This window comes from Salmo trutta, chromosome 12 (genome assembly GCF_901001165.1).
Source record: "Salmo trutta chromosome 12, fSalTru1.1, whole genome shotgun sequence".
Classification (NCBI taxonomy): Eukaryota; Metazoa; Chordata; class Actinopteri; order Salmoniformes; family Salmonidae; genus Salmo; species Salmo trutta.
In genome coordinates this window covers 43,773,651-43,788,115 of record NC_042968.1, presented here as the reverse complement: position 1 = coordinate 43,788,115, position 14,465 = coordinate 43,773,651, and the positions used below count along the sequence as shown (strand labels likewise).

At 43.4% G+C, this 14,465-nt stretch overlaps 1 protein-coding gene across 1 annotated transcript in view; it reads right to left on the bottom strand.

Annotated features, from left to right (window-relative positions):
- Nucleotides 1-254: 254 nt before the first annotated feature.
- Nucleotides 255-14,465, bottom strand: part of LOC115202548 (cadherin-related family member 5) — a 32,248-nt gene continuing 18,037 nt past the window's right edge. Inside the window, exons 9-14 of the mRNA XM_029766672.1 lie at nucleotides 10,915-11,012; nucleotides 4,587-4,793; nucleotides 4,009-4,122; nucleotides 3,477-3,543; nucleotides 2,327-2,487; nucleotides 255-848 (exon numbers count right to left, since the gene is read on the bottom strand). Of these exons, the coding sequence (XP_029622532.1) occupies nucleotides 255-848; nucleotides 2,327-2,487; nucleotides 3,477-3,543; nucleotides 4,009-4,122; nucleotides 4,587-4,793; nucleotides 10,915-11,012 (1,241 nt within the window). The remainder of the gene's footprint in view (nucleotides 849-2,326; nucleotides 2,488-3,476; nucleotides 3,544-4,008; nucleotides 4,123-4,586; nucleotides 4,794-10,914; nucleotides 11,013-14,465) is intronic.

The following is a 14,465-nucleotide window of genomic DNA, read 5'->3' as shown; positions in this document are numbered from 1 at the left end:
ATAACCCAGATATCCTCTCCTTTTAGACTATAACCCAGATATTCTCTCCCTATTTAATATAACCCAGATATCCTCTCCCTATTTAATATAACCCAGATAACCTCTCCCTATTTAATATAACCCAGATATCCTCCCCCTATTTAATATAACCCAGATATCCTCCCCCTATTTAATATAACCCAGATAACCTCTCCTTATAGACTATAACCCAGATATCGTCTTCCTATTTAATATAACCCAAATATCGTCTCCTCTCAACCCTCCTTCTCTTTTTCCTCTTTAGCAGCTGAGTCAGACTCTCCATGGCTCTCCTGGTCCCCATGCCCACCATCGATCTCTGTCTGGCTAGCCATGCTCCTGTCTCCCCCCTCCATCTCCTCCATGTCCAACACCTCCTCCTCAGTCTCCTCCTCCTGACACAGAGTATCCGGGATGATCTCCACTTCGATCCCAGAAGCATCCTCGTTCTCCTTAAACCACACTGACTTCCCTCCTTCCTTCCTTCCCCCCGTGGCGAGGATGGACCTCATCCCGTCCTTGTCTCCTCCTCCTCTCCCCCCTCCCCTAGCAGGGCTGCTGGCCGGGCTGGGCTTGGCATGGTGGTTGTGGTTGGCGTACAGGCCGCAGAAGCCACAGTGGCGGTCGCTCCGGCGTCGCTCCAGGGGGATGGCCCTGCCTCTGTCCCCAGGGACAGTAGCACCTCGGCCCCTCTTGTCTACCGGCTCTGGACGTCTGGGTCCGCCGCGCAGGGCATCACCCTCGGTACCCTGGTAGCCATCGTTGGTGTACTGCAGGGTGTCCTTGGGTCTCCCATGGGGTCTCACCATCTTCAGACATGGAGCCAAACACTACAGACAGGACAGAATACAGGACAGCAACCATGTCAAATCTGACAAGTACAAGGATCACAGGATAAGGGCTTTATGTGTTGTGTATATCATTTGGTTGAATAAATAGTAACAAATAAATAATAAAAGTAGATAAATAGTCATAAATAATAGTAATAAAATGGTCCTACGAGTTAAAAACTGAAGCACTAGAGAGAGGAGTAGAGAGAGAGAGAAAGCTGTCATTTACACACAAGTTAATGCACCATTGATCTCTAGGCATTGTTCAATGTCACAGATGCTTCTGCCTTCCTATAGCGTTAGGTTCATTTATTCTGCTTTAACACAGAGAGCCCTTCTGTGAAGTACTACTCATAAATATTCAGTGAAGCTGTTCAATTCGATCAGGATAAATGCCTTGCTCACAGGCCTTCCATCAGCGTCTCATCCTATCCAGGGTTATTCAACCAGCCTTCACTATTCCATCCAACAGCCCCGGCTAGCCTGCTAACCTGGTCCCAGATCTGTTTGTTAAGTCCTGCCAAGGTGTTGGCAAGACAACACAAACAGTTCTGACGCTAGGTTACCTTCCTGTTAGGGCTAAGGCCGCTTCAAAAACACTTGCAGGACAGGACTTTCACCAAGTGTCATGCTGCGGAACTTCCTCAATACCAGCATCCCACTGGGAGAAACCCACATGAACGCCCCTCCAACTGGTATTACTAGTGGGGAAACTCACCTATCATCTCTTACTTCTCCCACATACTGACCTCTGATGTCACATCCCACTGGGAGAAACCCACATGAACTGCCCTCCAACTGGTATTACTAGTGGGGAAACTCACCCATCATCTCTGACTTCTCCCACATACTGACCTCTGATGTCACATCCCACTGGGAGAAATCCAAATGAACGCCCCTCCAACTGTTATTACTAGTGGGGAAACTCATCTATCATCTCTGACTTCTCCCACATACTGACCTCTGATGCCACATCCCACTGGGAGAAACCCACATGAACTGCCCTCCAACTGGTATTACTAGTGGGGAAACTCACCTATCATCTCTGACTTCTCCCACATACTGACCTCTGATGTCACATCCCACTGGGAGAAACCCACATGAACTGCCCTCCAACTGGTATTACTAGTGGGGAAACTCACCTATCATCTCTGACTTCTCCCACATACTGACCTCTGATGTCACATACTATAACAGCAATTTTGGCAGTTAAATACAACAAAACATTATTCATGCAGAAAAGTATCTATTAAAATGTTTTTTGAACACTATAATTAGTCTGCGAGGCTGATAGCTGTGCTGTTAGTGTATGGTTTACGCAGCTTGTTTGCCATTAGCCAACAGGCCTACTCAACGAGTTTAAAGCACATCAACGCATACAACTCGTTGACCCCAGTTTACAAATAGTATTTTCAGAGTTTCCCACTTGTAATGAATGCAGCATCAGTTCTGAGCTGAACTCACAGAATGGTGCTGACCTCAGTTATGTTGTCCAGGTTGGTGCCTCCTTTCTTCAGGCGGGAGATCAGGAAGCCAATCACGATGAAGCAGAGAACCAAGATGGCTGCCATGACCAATCCTAGCAGAGCCATGTCCCCCGCCCGGTACCCTGCCCCAGAGGGCAAGGGAACCGCCACAGCTGTAGAGGGTCAGAGGTCAGGGAAAATAATAGTTGGTCAAGGCAACCAGTCAAGATATCAATCAATCAAGATATAAAATCAAGATATCAATCAACCAATCAAGTTATCAATCAACCAATATATTAGTCAATCAATCAATCAAGCCGTTACAGCAGACAATAGCCTTTGAGATGTACCTAAGCTCTACTCCACTTCACTTCTAACTTGAACCCCATCATAGCATATCAATACAGGCTTTAATATGGAGAGTACAGAGTCTGCTGTTGGTAGGAGTAGATCCCCACCATAGTATATTAATACAGGCTTTAATATGGAGAGTACAGAGCCTGCTGTTGGTAGGAGTAGATCCCCACCATAGTATATTAATACAGGCTTTAATATGGAGAGTACAGAGCCTGCTGTTGGTAGGAGTAGATCCCCACCATAGTATATTAATACAGGCTTTAATATGGAGAGTACAGAGTCTGCTGTTGGTAGGAGTAGATCCCCACCATAGTATATTAATACAGGCTTTAATATGGAGAGTACAGAGCCTGCTGTTGGTAGGAGTAGATCCCCACCATAGTATATTAATACAGGCTTTAATATGGAGAGTACAGAGCCTGCTGTTGGTAGGAGTAGATCCCCACCATAGTATATTAATACAGGCTTTAATATGGAGAGTACAGAGCCTGCTGTTGGTAGGAGTAGATCCCCACCATAGTATACTAATACAGGCTTTAATATGGAGAGTACAGAGCCTGCTGTTGGTAGGAGTAGATCCCCACCATAGTATACTAATACAGGCTTTAATATGGAGAGTACAGAGCCTGCTGTTGGTAGGAGTAGATCCCCACCATAGTATACTAATACAGGCTTTAATATGGAGAGTACAGAGCCTGCTGTTGGTAGGAGTAGATCATCTGAACAGTCAGTCGTCCACCATCAAGGGCTCATTTCTCTTTGCTATGAATTAACCTTCCCTTATGGTGCTATGTGAAAGTCGTACCTGGTATAACCAGGACAGAGAGGGCCGCTGTACCAAACTCCCCTGTAGACAGGTCAATAGCACGAATCTACACACACATCACAAGGAAAAATACATTATTATCATGCCTATGAATGTCTCTGCAACCCCCCCAGCATTAACCAAAACATTTATCAAAACAATTATAGTAGTCTAGTAAGAGGCAGGTAACTACTCAGCTGCAGAGCGAAGGACTCTGTCTTCACAACCTTCTTCAGAAGAACAATGAGACTGGTAACCACTCACCTGCAGAGCGAAGGACTCTGTCTTCACTATCCTCTTCAGAAGCACAATGAGACTGGTAACCACTCACCTGCAGAGTGAAGGACTCTGTCTTCACTATCCTCTTCAGAAGAACAATGAGACTGGTAACCACTCACCTGCAGAGCGAAGGACTCTGTCTTCACTATCCTCTTCAGAAGAACAATGAGACTGGTAACCACTCACCTGCAGAGTGAAGGACTCTGTCTTCACTATCCTCTTCAGAAGAACAATGAGACTGGTAACCACTCACCTGCAGAGCGAAGGACTCTGTCTTCACAACCCTCTTCAGAAGAACAAACCCTTCGGTTGTCACGTTGACATAACTGCTGTACTGCACCTCGTATCTCATGTCTGGGTTTACACCCTGAAACACACGCACAAACACACACACGCACCAACATACACACACACATACACACACGCACAAACACACACACGCACCAACATACACACACACATACACACACGCACAAATACACACACACATGCACAAACATACACACACACATACACGCACACACACACACGCACACACATACACACACACACACACAAACATACACACACACAAATAAACACACACACACAAACAAGCTGATTAAAGTTGTGTGTCAGTGTTTCAAATCCCAAACAGAAGCGTAACTACCCAGAATTGATGGTAATTGTGTCATTTCTAGGACTGTCACGGTGCCAGACGAGTATGTCTCTACTGTATATAAGACGTGACATTACATTTAGAGGTCCCATGAACAAACACAGACTGAGATTGTAAGACAAGTGTCTGCTAAAATGATTCAAATGTAAATGTTGATCTCTTCTGACTCTTACGGTGGCAAAGTCCTCGTCTCTAGCCCTGACCCTGAAGGGTCTGTTGGAGGTTCTGTCTCGTAGGATCATGGTCTCTGGGACTGAGTTACTGTAGATGTATCCTTCATAACGCTCCTTCTCAAACCGCGGAGGGTTCCTGCTCTTCTTCAGCACCTCGATGGTGACCTGAGTCACCGCAAACTGGTCCCTGTTGGTGACCTGGGAGGCCTGGGAGAGGTGGGAGAGGTGGGAGAGATGGGGGAGATGGGAGAGGTGGGAGAGATGGGAGAGGTGGGGGAGATGGGGGAGATGGGAGAGAGTATTGTCCATCTCCAGTCCCCGAGGGCCTAGTGTCTGCAGGTTATTACTTCCCCCTTGTGATTAAGGTCATTGATTGGTTAGGAACTCCTGTTGTGGAAATTCTAACCAAGTGAGAAAGACTTTGTTAATTCTTCAAACAATCAACCTTTATTTAATAAGAATTGCAATAATGTAGCTGGTCGATCCCAACACTCTGAAGTGTGATCCCGAGAGCTCAATCATACAGAGAATACAGAGGTATTTTACAGCAAAGATACAACCCCTTGGTCTACATGACAAACAACAGAAGTGTGGAATGGGTCAGAAGGTGAGGCTTGGTATATGAGAAAGGAGCCAGATAGCATTTGCTGTGAAGACTGTTCTAATTGTATAGAAACCAGGGTTTGGCCCCATCATGATCCCACTATTTATAAAGGGAACATCTAATGGACTCTATGTGCCATTAACACAAACCTTTTTTTTATTTAAGTAGGCAGGTCAGTTAAGAACATATTCTTATTTACAATGACAGCCTAGGAACAGTGGTTTAACTGCCTTGTTCAGGGGCAGAACAACAGATTTGTACCTTGTCAGCTCAGGGATTCGATCAAGCAACCTTACGGTTACTGGCCCAACGCTCTAACCACTAGGCTACCTGCTGGTTACTGGCCCAACGCTCTAACCACTAGGCTACCTGCTGGTTACTGGCCCAACGCTCTAACCACTAGGTTACCTGCTGCCCCAAAAACTTGCTCTAGTTCCTGAGTATCATCAAAATGTCATTTGGTAACGCATATACGTAGGCCAAATAGATGAGGATCAGATTCCCTCTCAGGATCAGAGGGTTCCTCCTCTCCATTCAGCAGGGACATGATGAGAAGAACCTGGTCTCAGGGGCCAAACCCTGCTTTCTATATAATTACAACAGTCTTCACAGCAAATGCTATCTGGCTGGGGGGATACTCCTTTCTCATATACTGTACCAAGCCTCACCTTTTGACCTATCATCTGCTGTCTCGTGCACGGGAGTTGCATTAGATGCAGCTGGGGAAGCCATACTCCACTAGACAGAGAAGAGTGGATCCCTGGCTGGGAGCATCAGCGGAATGGATACGTCATTTCCAACTGAATTATAGGTGAGACTAATGTTTCTTGAAAACAATCAAAGATATCACGGGTCCTAAGGGGGCTGCTGTGAATCTATGTGGACCTGCGGGTTGCCATAATAGAGAATTATGTGGGGTTCTGAAACAGGGACGACTACGACTAGTTAAAAGCCTAGGGTGAGGGGTTCTGAAATAGGAATACCTACGACTAGTTAAACTAGTAAGACCATCTAAAAGCCTAGGGTGAGGTTTTCTGGAAAGTTAGGACTGATTAAAAGCCGAGGCTGTGGGATTTCTGAGAGATACCCATGACTAATGAAATTAGTGAAAATATAGTATGTAAATAATAAAATATAGTTGTTTTTTTTGGGAACAGTACAGTGTGAATGTGATATGAGAGTTACAGGATAATAAAAGATGACTATAACGTTATTGATGGATTCTGTGAATATATATATAAAAAAATGAATAATTGTATGTGTGTATTGTAATGAAACAGCAGGGAGCAGGCCTCGAACCCTCGACCTTCTAGCCCGAGGTCTGGTGCGATATCGACTGTACCGCAGAAGTATGCCCGAGCGGCAGAGTCGATTCCCGCACTTATAAACCCAGGGTCGTTACAGTATAATCGATCCGGAGATTTGTAATAATGGAAATAATAATGATATGCAACTTTTTTTTTAAACTCATACGTAGATGCACATAAGGGGTATAAGATTTTTTTTTAATAAAAAGTATTCTGAAAGGTTCAGCGTGGTCCCTTTATGGATCATTTGATAAAGATAAGGTTATTAAGCATTGACCATTGTATGACTGTCTAAAGGTTCTGGGAAATAAGAGTTTTTTTTTTTATTAAATAAAAGATTGGCGTATGTTCACTTTTGGTAAAAGTACGGGGAATTGATTTACCCTAACCAATAAAACTATAAAAAGCTAATGGGTTTTTCTCCGTCCTGGTAATACATTTGGGGGGAAAAACCTGCCCATAATGCCTGAAAATGAGTTTGTCAACCTCTCTCTTTTTCGCAGCAAGAGTTGCTACATATTATCGGATAATCCATTTTTCTATAAAGTCAGAGAGAATTCAGATGGAATATCGACGTAACTTGAAACGACGTAAAAAGCCTAAGTAGGTTTTCTATCAAAATAATTGTCATTGCGGAGCAAATTTGATGTAATACAGGAATTTCAATATGTCGCAAGAGAAAATATAATCCGCTTTTATTAAACTCGACAGATCTGTTTCCAAATCAGTGGATGTCCATTTACTCGTTTGACCACCCTGATTGTAAATAAATCCCTTTGCGCATATAACATTTCACCAAATGTTGGACGAACTGGTAATTGTGTCATTATTATTTGGCAGATGTTAAGACTACAAACGATTATAAATGGTCTATTTGCGGGATTTACTTGTCATTTCAATAGCATTGGGTCTGTGTTACTGACTAAAATCTGGGTTTCTGGTTGTAATTCAACTGTTGCCATGGTTTTCTTAGCTAGATACAGCAGCCGGTGTTTGTTTTAACAGGTAAACTGAACGATTTAGCAGCTCGCTCAGTTCAAATGAACAGACTCATTTATTCAACATGAATAGCGAGGCGATTTCAAGATAATACGTTTTTGTGTTGCGTAATAGCCTGCTAGAATAGGCTACTGAGATTGGTGTCGTGATTTCAATCCCTGAATGAAATATTAATAGTATGCATATGAACTGAATATATCCTTGTCAACAACAGCCAGTGTTTGTTTTATTATCTGTAGTCTAATCAGAAGGGACTGTTACCTACATGTAATGCATTTTAAATCAGCAAGCTGTAACCATGACGGATGGGCAAATTGCGACAGAGCTGTAACCCTGATTATGATAAAACAAGGCTACAACTGCAATGGATTGAAGTTGTGGGCAGTAAGAGGCTCTAGTTTTGTTAACTACACTGCTCAAAAAAATAAAGGGAACACTTAAACAACACAATGTAACTCCAAGTCAATCACACTTCTGTGAAATCAAACTGTCCACTTAGGAAGCAACACTGATTGACAATACATTTCACATGCTGTTGTGCAAATGGAATAGACAACAGGTGGAAATTATAGGCAATTAGCAAGACACCCCCAATAAAGGAGTGGTTCTGCAGGTGGGGACCACAGACCACTTCTCAGTTCCTATGCTTCCTGGCTGATGTTTTGGTCACTTTTGAATGCTGGCGGTGCTTTCACTCTAGTGGTAGCATGAGACGGAGTCTACAACTCACACAAGTGGCTCAGGTAGTGCAGCTCATCCAGGATGGCACATCAATGCGAGCTGTGGCAAGAAGGTTTGCTGTGTTTGTCAGCGTAGTGTCCAGAGCATGGAGGCGCTACCAGGAGACAGGCCAGTACATCAGGAGATGTGGAGGAGGCCGTAGGAGGGCAACAACCCAGCAGCAGGACCGCTACCTCCGCCTTTGTGCAAGGAGGAGCACTGCCAGAGCCCTGCAAAATGACCTCCAGCAGGCCACAAATGTGCATGTGTCTGCTCAAACGGTCAGAAACAGACTCCATGAGGGTGGTATGAGGGCCCGACGTCCACAGGTGGGGGTTGTAATTACAGCCCAACACCGTGCAGGACGTTTGGCATTTGCCAGAGAACACCAATATTGGCAAATTCGCCACTGGCGCCCTGTGCTCTTCACAGATGAAAGCAGGTTCACACTGAGCACGTGACAGACGTGACAGAGTCTGGAGACGCCGTGGAGAACGTTCTGCTGCCTGCAACATCCTCCAGCATGACCGGTTTGGCGGTGGGTCAGTCACGGTGTGGGGTGGCATTTCTTTGGGGGGCCGCACAGCCCTCCATGTGCTCGCCAGAGGTAGCCTGACTGCCATTAGGTACCGAGATGAGATCCTCAGACCCCTTGTGAGACCATATGCTGGTGCGGTTGGCCCTGGGTTCCTCCTAATGCAAGACAATGCTAGACCTCATGTGGCTGGAGTGTGTCAGCAGTTCCTGCAAGAGGAAGGCATTGATGCTATGGACTGGCCCGCCCGTTCCCCAGACCTGAATCCAATTGAGCACATCTGGGACATCATGTCTCACTCCATCCACCAACGCCACGTTGCACCACAGACTGTCCAGGAGTTGGCGGACCTCATCAGGAGCATGCCCAGGCGTTGTAGGGAGGTCATACAGGCACGTGGAGGCCACACACACTACTGAGCCTCATTTTGACTTGTTTTAAGGACATTACATCAAAGTTGGATCAGCCTGTAGTGTGGTTTTCCACTCTAATTTTGAGTGTGACTCCAAATCCAGACCTCCATGGGTTGATAAATTGGATTTCCATTGATAATTTTTGTGTGATTTTGTTAACACATTCAACTATGTAAAGAAAAAAGTATTTAATAAGATTATTTCTTTCATTCAGATCTAGGATGTGTTGTTTAAGTGTTCCCTTTATTTTTTTGAGCAGTATATTTTAGCTCCCATCAAAATGTATATTTTCCCTTAGGAATTGGCTGATATATTTTATACATGTGGCGCATTACATGTTAAATCTTAAAATAATAGACATTTAATAAGTGTGAAGCAGATGTGTGGAATGGGTCAAAAGGTGAGGCTTGGTATATGAGAAAGGAATGGGTCAAAAGGTGAGGCTTGGTATATGAGAAAGTAGTATCCCCGAGCCAGATAGCATTTGCTGTGAAGACTGTTCCAATTGTATAGAAAGCAGGGTTTGGCCCCTAAGACCAGGTTCTTCTCATCAGCTATCCATACCAGAGACATCTCCTTCCTGGTACCTCATAGAATGAGCAGGCGTTTCTGTACTATGTAATGCAGGCTGTAGGTTCTATCAGCGAGCCATCATAAATCAAATGCCAGCGCCAAGCCCCAGAGGCCGAACTCAGGCCACACAGACACAGAAGAGAGAGTACTGAGAAACCTTAGTCGATGAATAAACAGTATTAAAACATCATCTTGTCATTTTCTACCAAACTCCCCTAACCCTGTTGTCTAGGTCTTAATTGGACATTTGTTTTAACTCCCACCTTGTGATTAAGGTAATTAAGTCTAGTAGAGGGAGGTGGTCTATCTAGTAGAGAGAGGGAGGTAGTCTAGTCCTTGTATTTTTCTGTCATTTTACCAGGTAAATTGACTGAGAACACATTCTCATTTACAGCAACATCCTGGGGAATAGTTACAGGGGAGAGGAGGGGGATGAATGAGCCAATTGTAAGCTGGGGATGATTAGGTGGCCATGATGGTATGTGGGACAGCTTGGACATTTTTGCCAGGACACCAGGGTTAACACCCCTACTCTTACGATAAATGCCATGGGATCTTCAGTGACCACAGAGAGTCAGGACACCTGTTCAACGTCCCATCTGAAAGATGGCACCCTACAAATGGCAGTGTCACAATCACTGCCCTGGGGTATTGGGATCTTTTTTTTAGGCAAGAAGAAAGAGTGCCTCCTACCAACATCACCTGGTCTCCCATCCAGGGACTAACCCTGCTTAGCTTCAGAAGCAAGCCAGCAGTGGGATGCAGGGTGGTATGCTGCTGGCTCTCTGTAGTCTCCTGTGACAGACTGTTAATATAAATATCAAATAGCATGACCAGCACACGCAAGATTTGGTTCTGGGTTTCCAGATTACTATATCATAAACTAGAATTCTTCTCAAACCCAAATGGGATCAGAAAAAGTCACCACAATGTATTTTATATTAGTGACTTTTAGAAGTCTATAGCTACTTTATGAACTATATGTTTATAAAATGTATTCTGAAACCCAAAATTATGTTCTAGTAAGAAAAATGCATCTCATTCATCATCATTTGAAAAGATCCATGATCTGAAGATCAATTTCAATGTTGAACACAATCATAGCTTTCAATCGATTAAATGCCAAAAGAAGAAATTGAGTACACATGGAAATACAGATTGAAAAGACATCTCTTACCAGGACAGTGAGGGTTATTGGGCCTGCTATGTCTGCGGCTTTGGCCATGGAGATGTTCCCCGTCTCCTCATCGATCTGGAAGATGCTGCCTTCATTCCCTGGGAGGAAAAGATACACAAACCATGAAGTCAAGGTCAGTCTGTTATGAGATGCAGAGGAGAAACCATGAAGTCAAGATCAGTCTGTTATGAGATGCAGAGGTGCAGAGGAGAAACCATGAAGTCAAGATCAGTCTGTTATGAGAAACAGTGGAGAAACCATGAAGTCAAGGTCAGTCTGTTATGAGATACAGAGGAGAAACCATGAAGTCAAGATCAGTCTGTTATGAGATACAGTGGAGAAACCATGAAGTCAAGGTCAGTCTGTTATGAGATACAGAGGAGAAACCATGAAGTCAAGATCAGTCTGTTATGAGATACAGAGGAGGAACAAGTACGATGATATTTGATCATGTGTGATATATTTGTATTATATAGAAAACTGTGTGGTCATACCCACATCCTTTAATAAAACGTCAGTGCCCGGCTGATAACGCAAAGAGAACAGAAAGTCCCTGACATTGTATATGCTCCCAAATACCACCTTTACTGACAACGTCTCCATCTTCGTAAGGTAAAATAAAACATATTGATATTTTTGGGGAAAACCTATTTTTTAGATTACTGTGGGGATGACAGCAAAACTAGATTACTGTGGGGATGACAGCAAAACTAGATTACTGTGGGGATGACAGCAAAACTAGATTACTGTGGGGATGACAGCAAAACTAGATTACTGTGGGGAGAACATCAAAACTAAATTACTGTGGAGAGAACATCAAAACTAGATTACTGTGGGGATGACAGCAAAACTAGATTACTGTGGAGATGACAGCAAAACTAGATTACTGTGGGGATGACAGCAAAACTAGATTACTGTGGGGATGACAGCAAAACTAGATTACTGTGGGGATGACAGCAAAACTAGATTACTGTGGGGATGACAGCAAAACTAGATTACTGTGGGGATGACAGCAAAACTAGATTACTGTGGGGATGACAGCAAAACTAGATTACTGTGGGGATGACAGCAAAAACAGATTACTGTGGAGAGAACATCAAAACTAGATTACTGTGGGGATGACAGCACAACTAGATTAATGTGGGGATGACAGCAAAACTAGATTACTGTGGGGATGACAGCAAAACTAGATTAATGTGGGGATGACAGCAAAACTAGATTACTGTGGGGATGACAGCACAACTAGATTACTGTGGGGATGACAGCACAACTAGATTACTGTGGGGATGACAGCAAAACTAGATTACTGTGGAGAGAACATCAAAACTAGATTACTGTGGGGATGACAGCACAACTAGATTACTGTGGGGATGACAGCACAACTAGATTACTGTGGGGATGACAGCACAACTAGATTACTGTGGAGAGAACATCAAAACTAGATTACTGTGGGGATGACAGCACAACTAGATTACTGTGGGGATGACAGCAAAACTAGATTACTGTGGGGATGACAGCAAAACTAGATTACTGTGGGGAGAACAGCAAAACTAGATTACTGTGGGGATGACAGCACAACTAGATTACTGTGGGGATGACAGCACAACTAGATTACTGTGGGGATGACAGCAAAACTAGATTACTGTGGAGAGAACATCAAAACTAGATTACTGTGGGGATGACAGCACAACTAGATTACTGTGGGGATGACAGCACAACTAGATTACTGTGGGGATGACAGCAAAACTAGATTACTGTGGAGAGAACATCAAAACTAGATTACTGTGGGGATGACAGCAAAACTAGATTACTGTGGGGATGACAGCAAAACTAGATTACTGTGGGGAGAACAGCACAACTAGATTACTGTGGAGAGAACAGCACAACTAGATTACTGTGGAGAGAACATCAAAACTAGATTACTGTGGAGAGAACATCAAAACTAGATTACTGTGGGGAGAACATCACAACTAGATTACTGTGGGGAGGACATCACAACTAGATTACTGTGGAGAGAACATCAAAACTAGATTACTGTGGGGAGAACATCACAACTAGATTACTGTGGAGAGAACATCAAAACTAGATTACTGTGGGGAGAACATCACAACTAGATTACTGTGGAGAGAACATCAAAACTAGATTACTGTGGGGAGAACATCACAACTAGATTACTGTGGAGAGAAGATCAAAACTAGATTATTGTGGAGAGAACATCACAACTAGATTACTGTGGAGAGAACATCAAAACTAGATTACTGTGGAGAGAACATCAAAACTAGATTACTGTGGGGATGACATCACAACTAGATTACTGTGGAGAGAACATCAAAACTAGATTACTGTGGGGAGAACATCACAACTAGATTACTGTGGAGAGAACATCAAAACTAGATTACTGTGGGGAGAACATCACAACTAGATTACTGTGGAGAGAACATCAAAACTAGATTACTGTGGGGAGGACATCACAACTAGATTACTGTGGAGAGAACATCAAAACTAGATTACTGTGGGGAGGACATCACAACTAGATTACTGTGGAGAGAACATCAAAACTAGATTACTGTGGGGAGAACATCACAACTAGATTACTGTGGGGAGAACATCACAACTAGATTACTGTAGAGAGAACATCAAAACTAGATTACTGTGGAGAGAACATCAAAACTAGATTACTGTGGAGAGAACATCAAAACTAGATTACTGTGGGGATGACATCAAAACTAGATTACTGTGGGGATGACATCAAAACTAGATTACTGTGGGGATGACATCAAAACTAGATTACTGTGGGGAGAACATCACAACTAGATTACTGTGGGGAGAACATCACAACTAGATTACTGTGGGGAGAACATCACAACTAGATTACTGTGGCGAGAACATCAAAACTAGATTACTGTGGGGAGAACATCACAACTAGATTACTGTGGAGAGAACATCAAAACTAGATTACTGTGGGAATGACATCAAAACTAGATTACTGTGGGGAGAACATCACAACTAGATTACTGTGGAGAGAACATCAAAACTAGATTACTGTGGGAATGACATCAAAACTAGATTACTGTGGGGAGAACATCACAACTAGATTACTGTGGAGAGAACATCAAAACTAGATTACTGTGGGGAGGACATCACAACTAGATTACTGTGGAGAGAACATCAAAACTAGATTACTGTGGGGAGAACATCACAACTAGATTACTGTGGGGAGAACATCACAACTAGATTACTGTGGAGAGAACATCACAACTAGATTACTGTGGAGAGAACATCAAAACTAGATTACTGTGGAGAGAACATCAAAACTAGATTACTGTGGAGAGAACATCAAAACTAGATTACTGTGGGGATGACATCAAAACTAGATTACTGTGGGGATGACATCAAAACTAGATTACTGTGGGGATGACATCAAAACTAGATTACTGTGGGGAGAACATCACAACTAGATTACTGTGGGGAGAACATCACAACTAGATTACTGTGGGGAGAACATCACAACTAGATTACTGTGGCGAGAACATCAAAACTAGATTACTGTG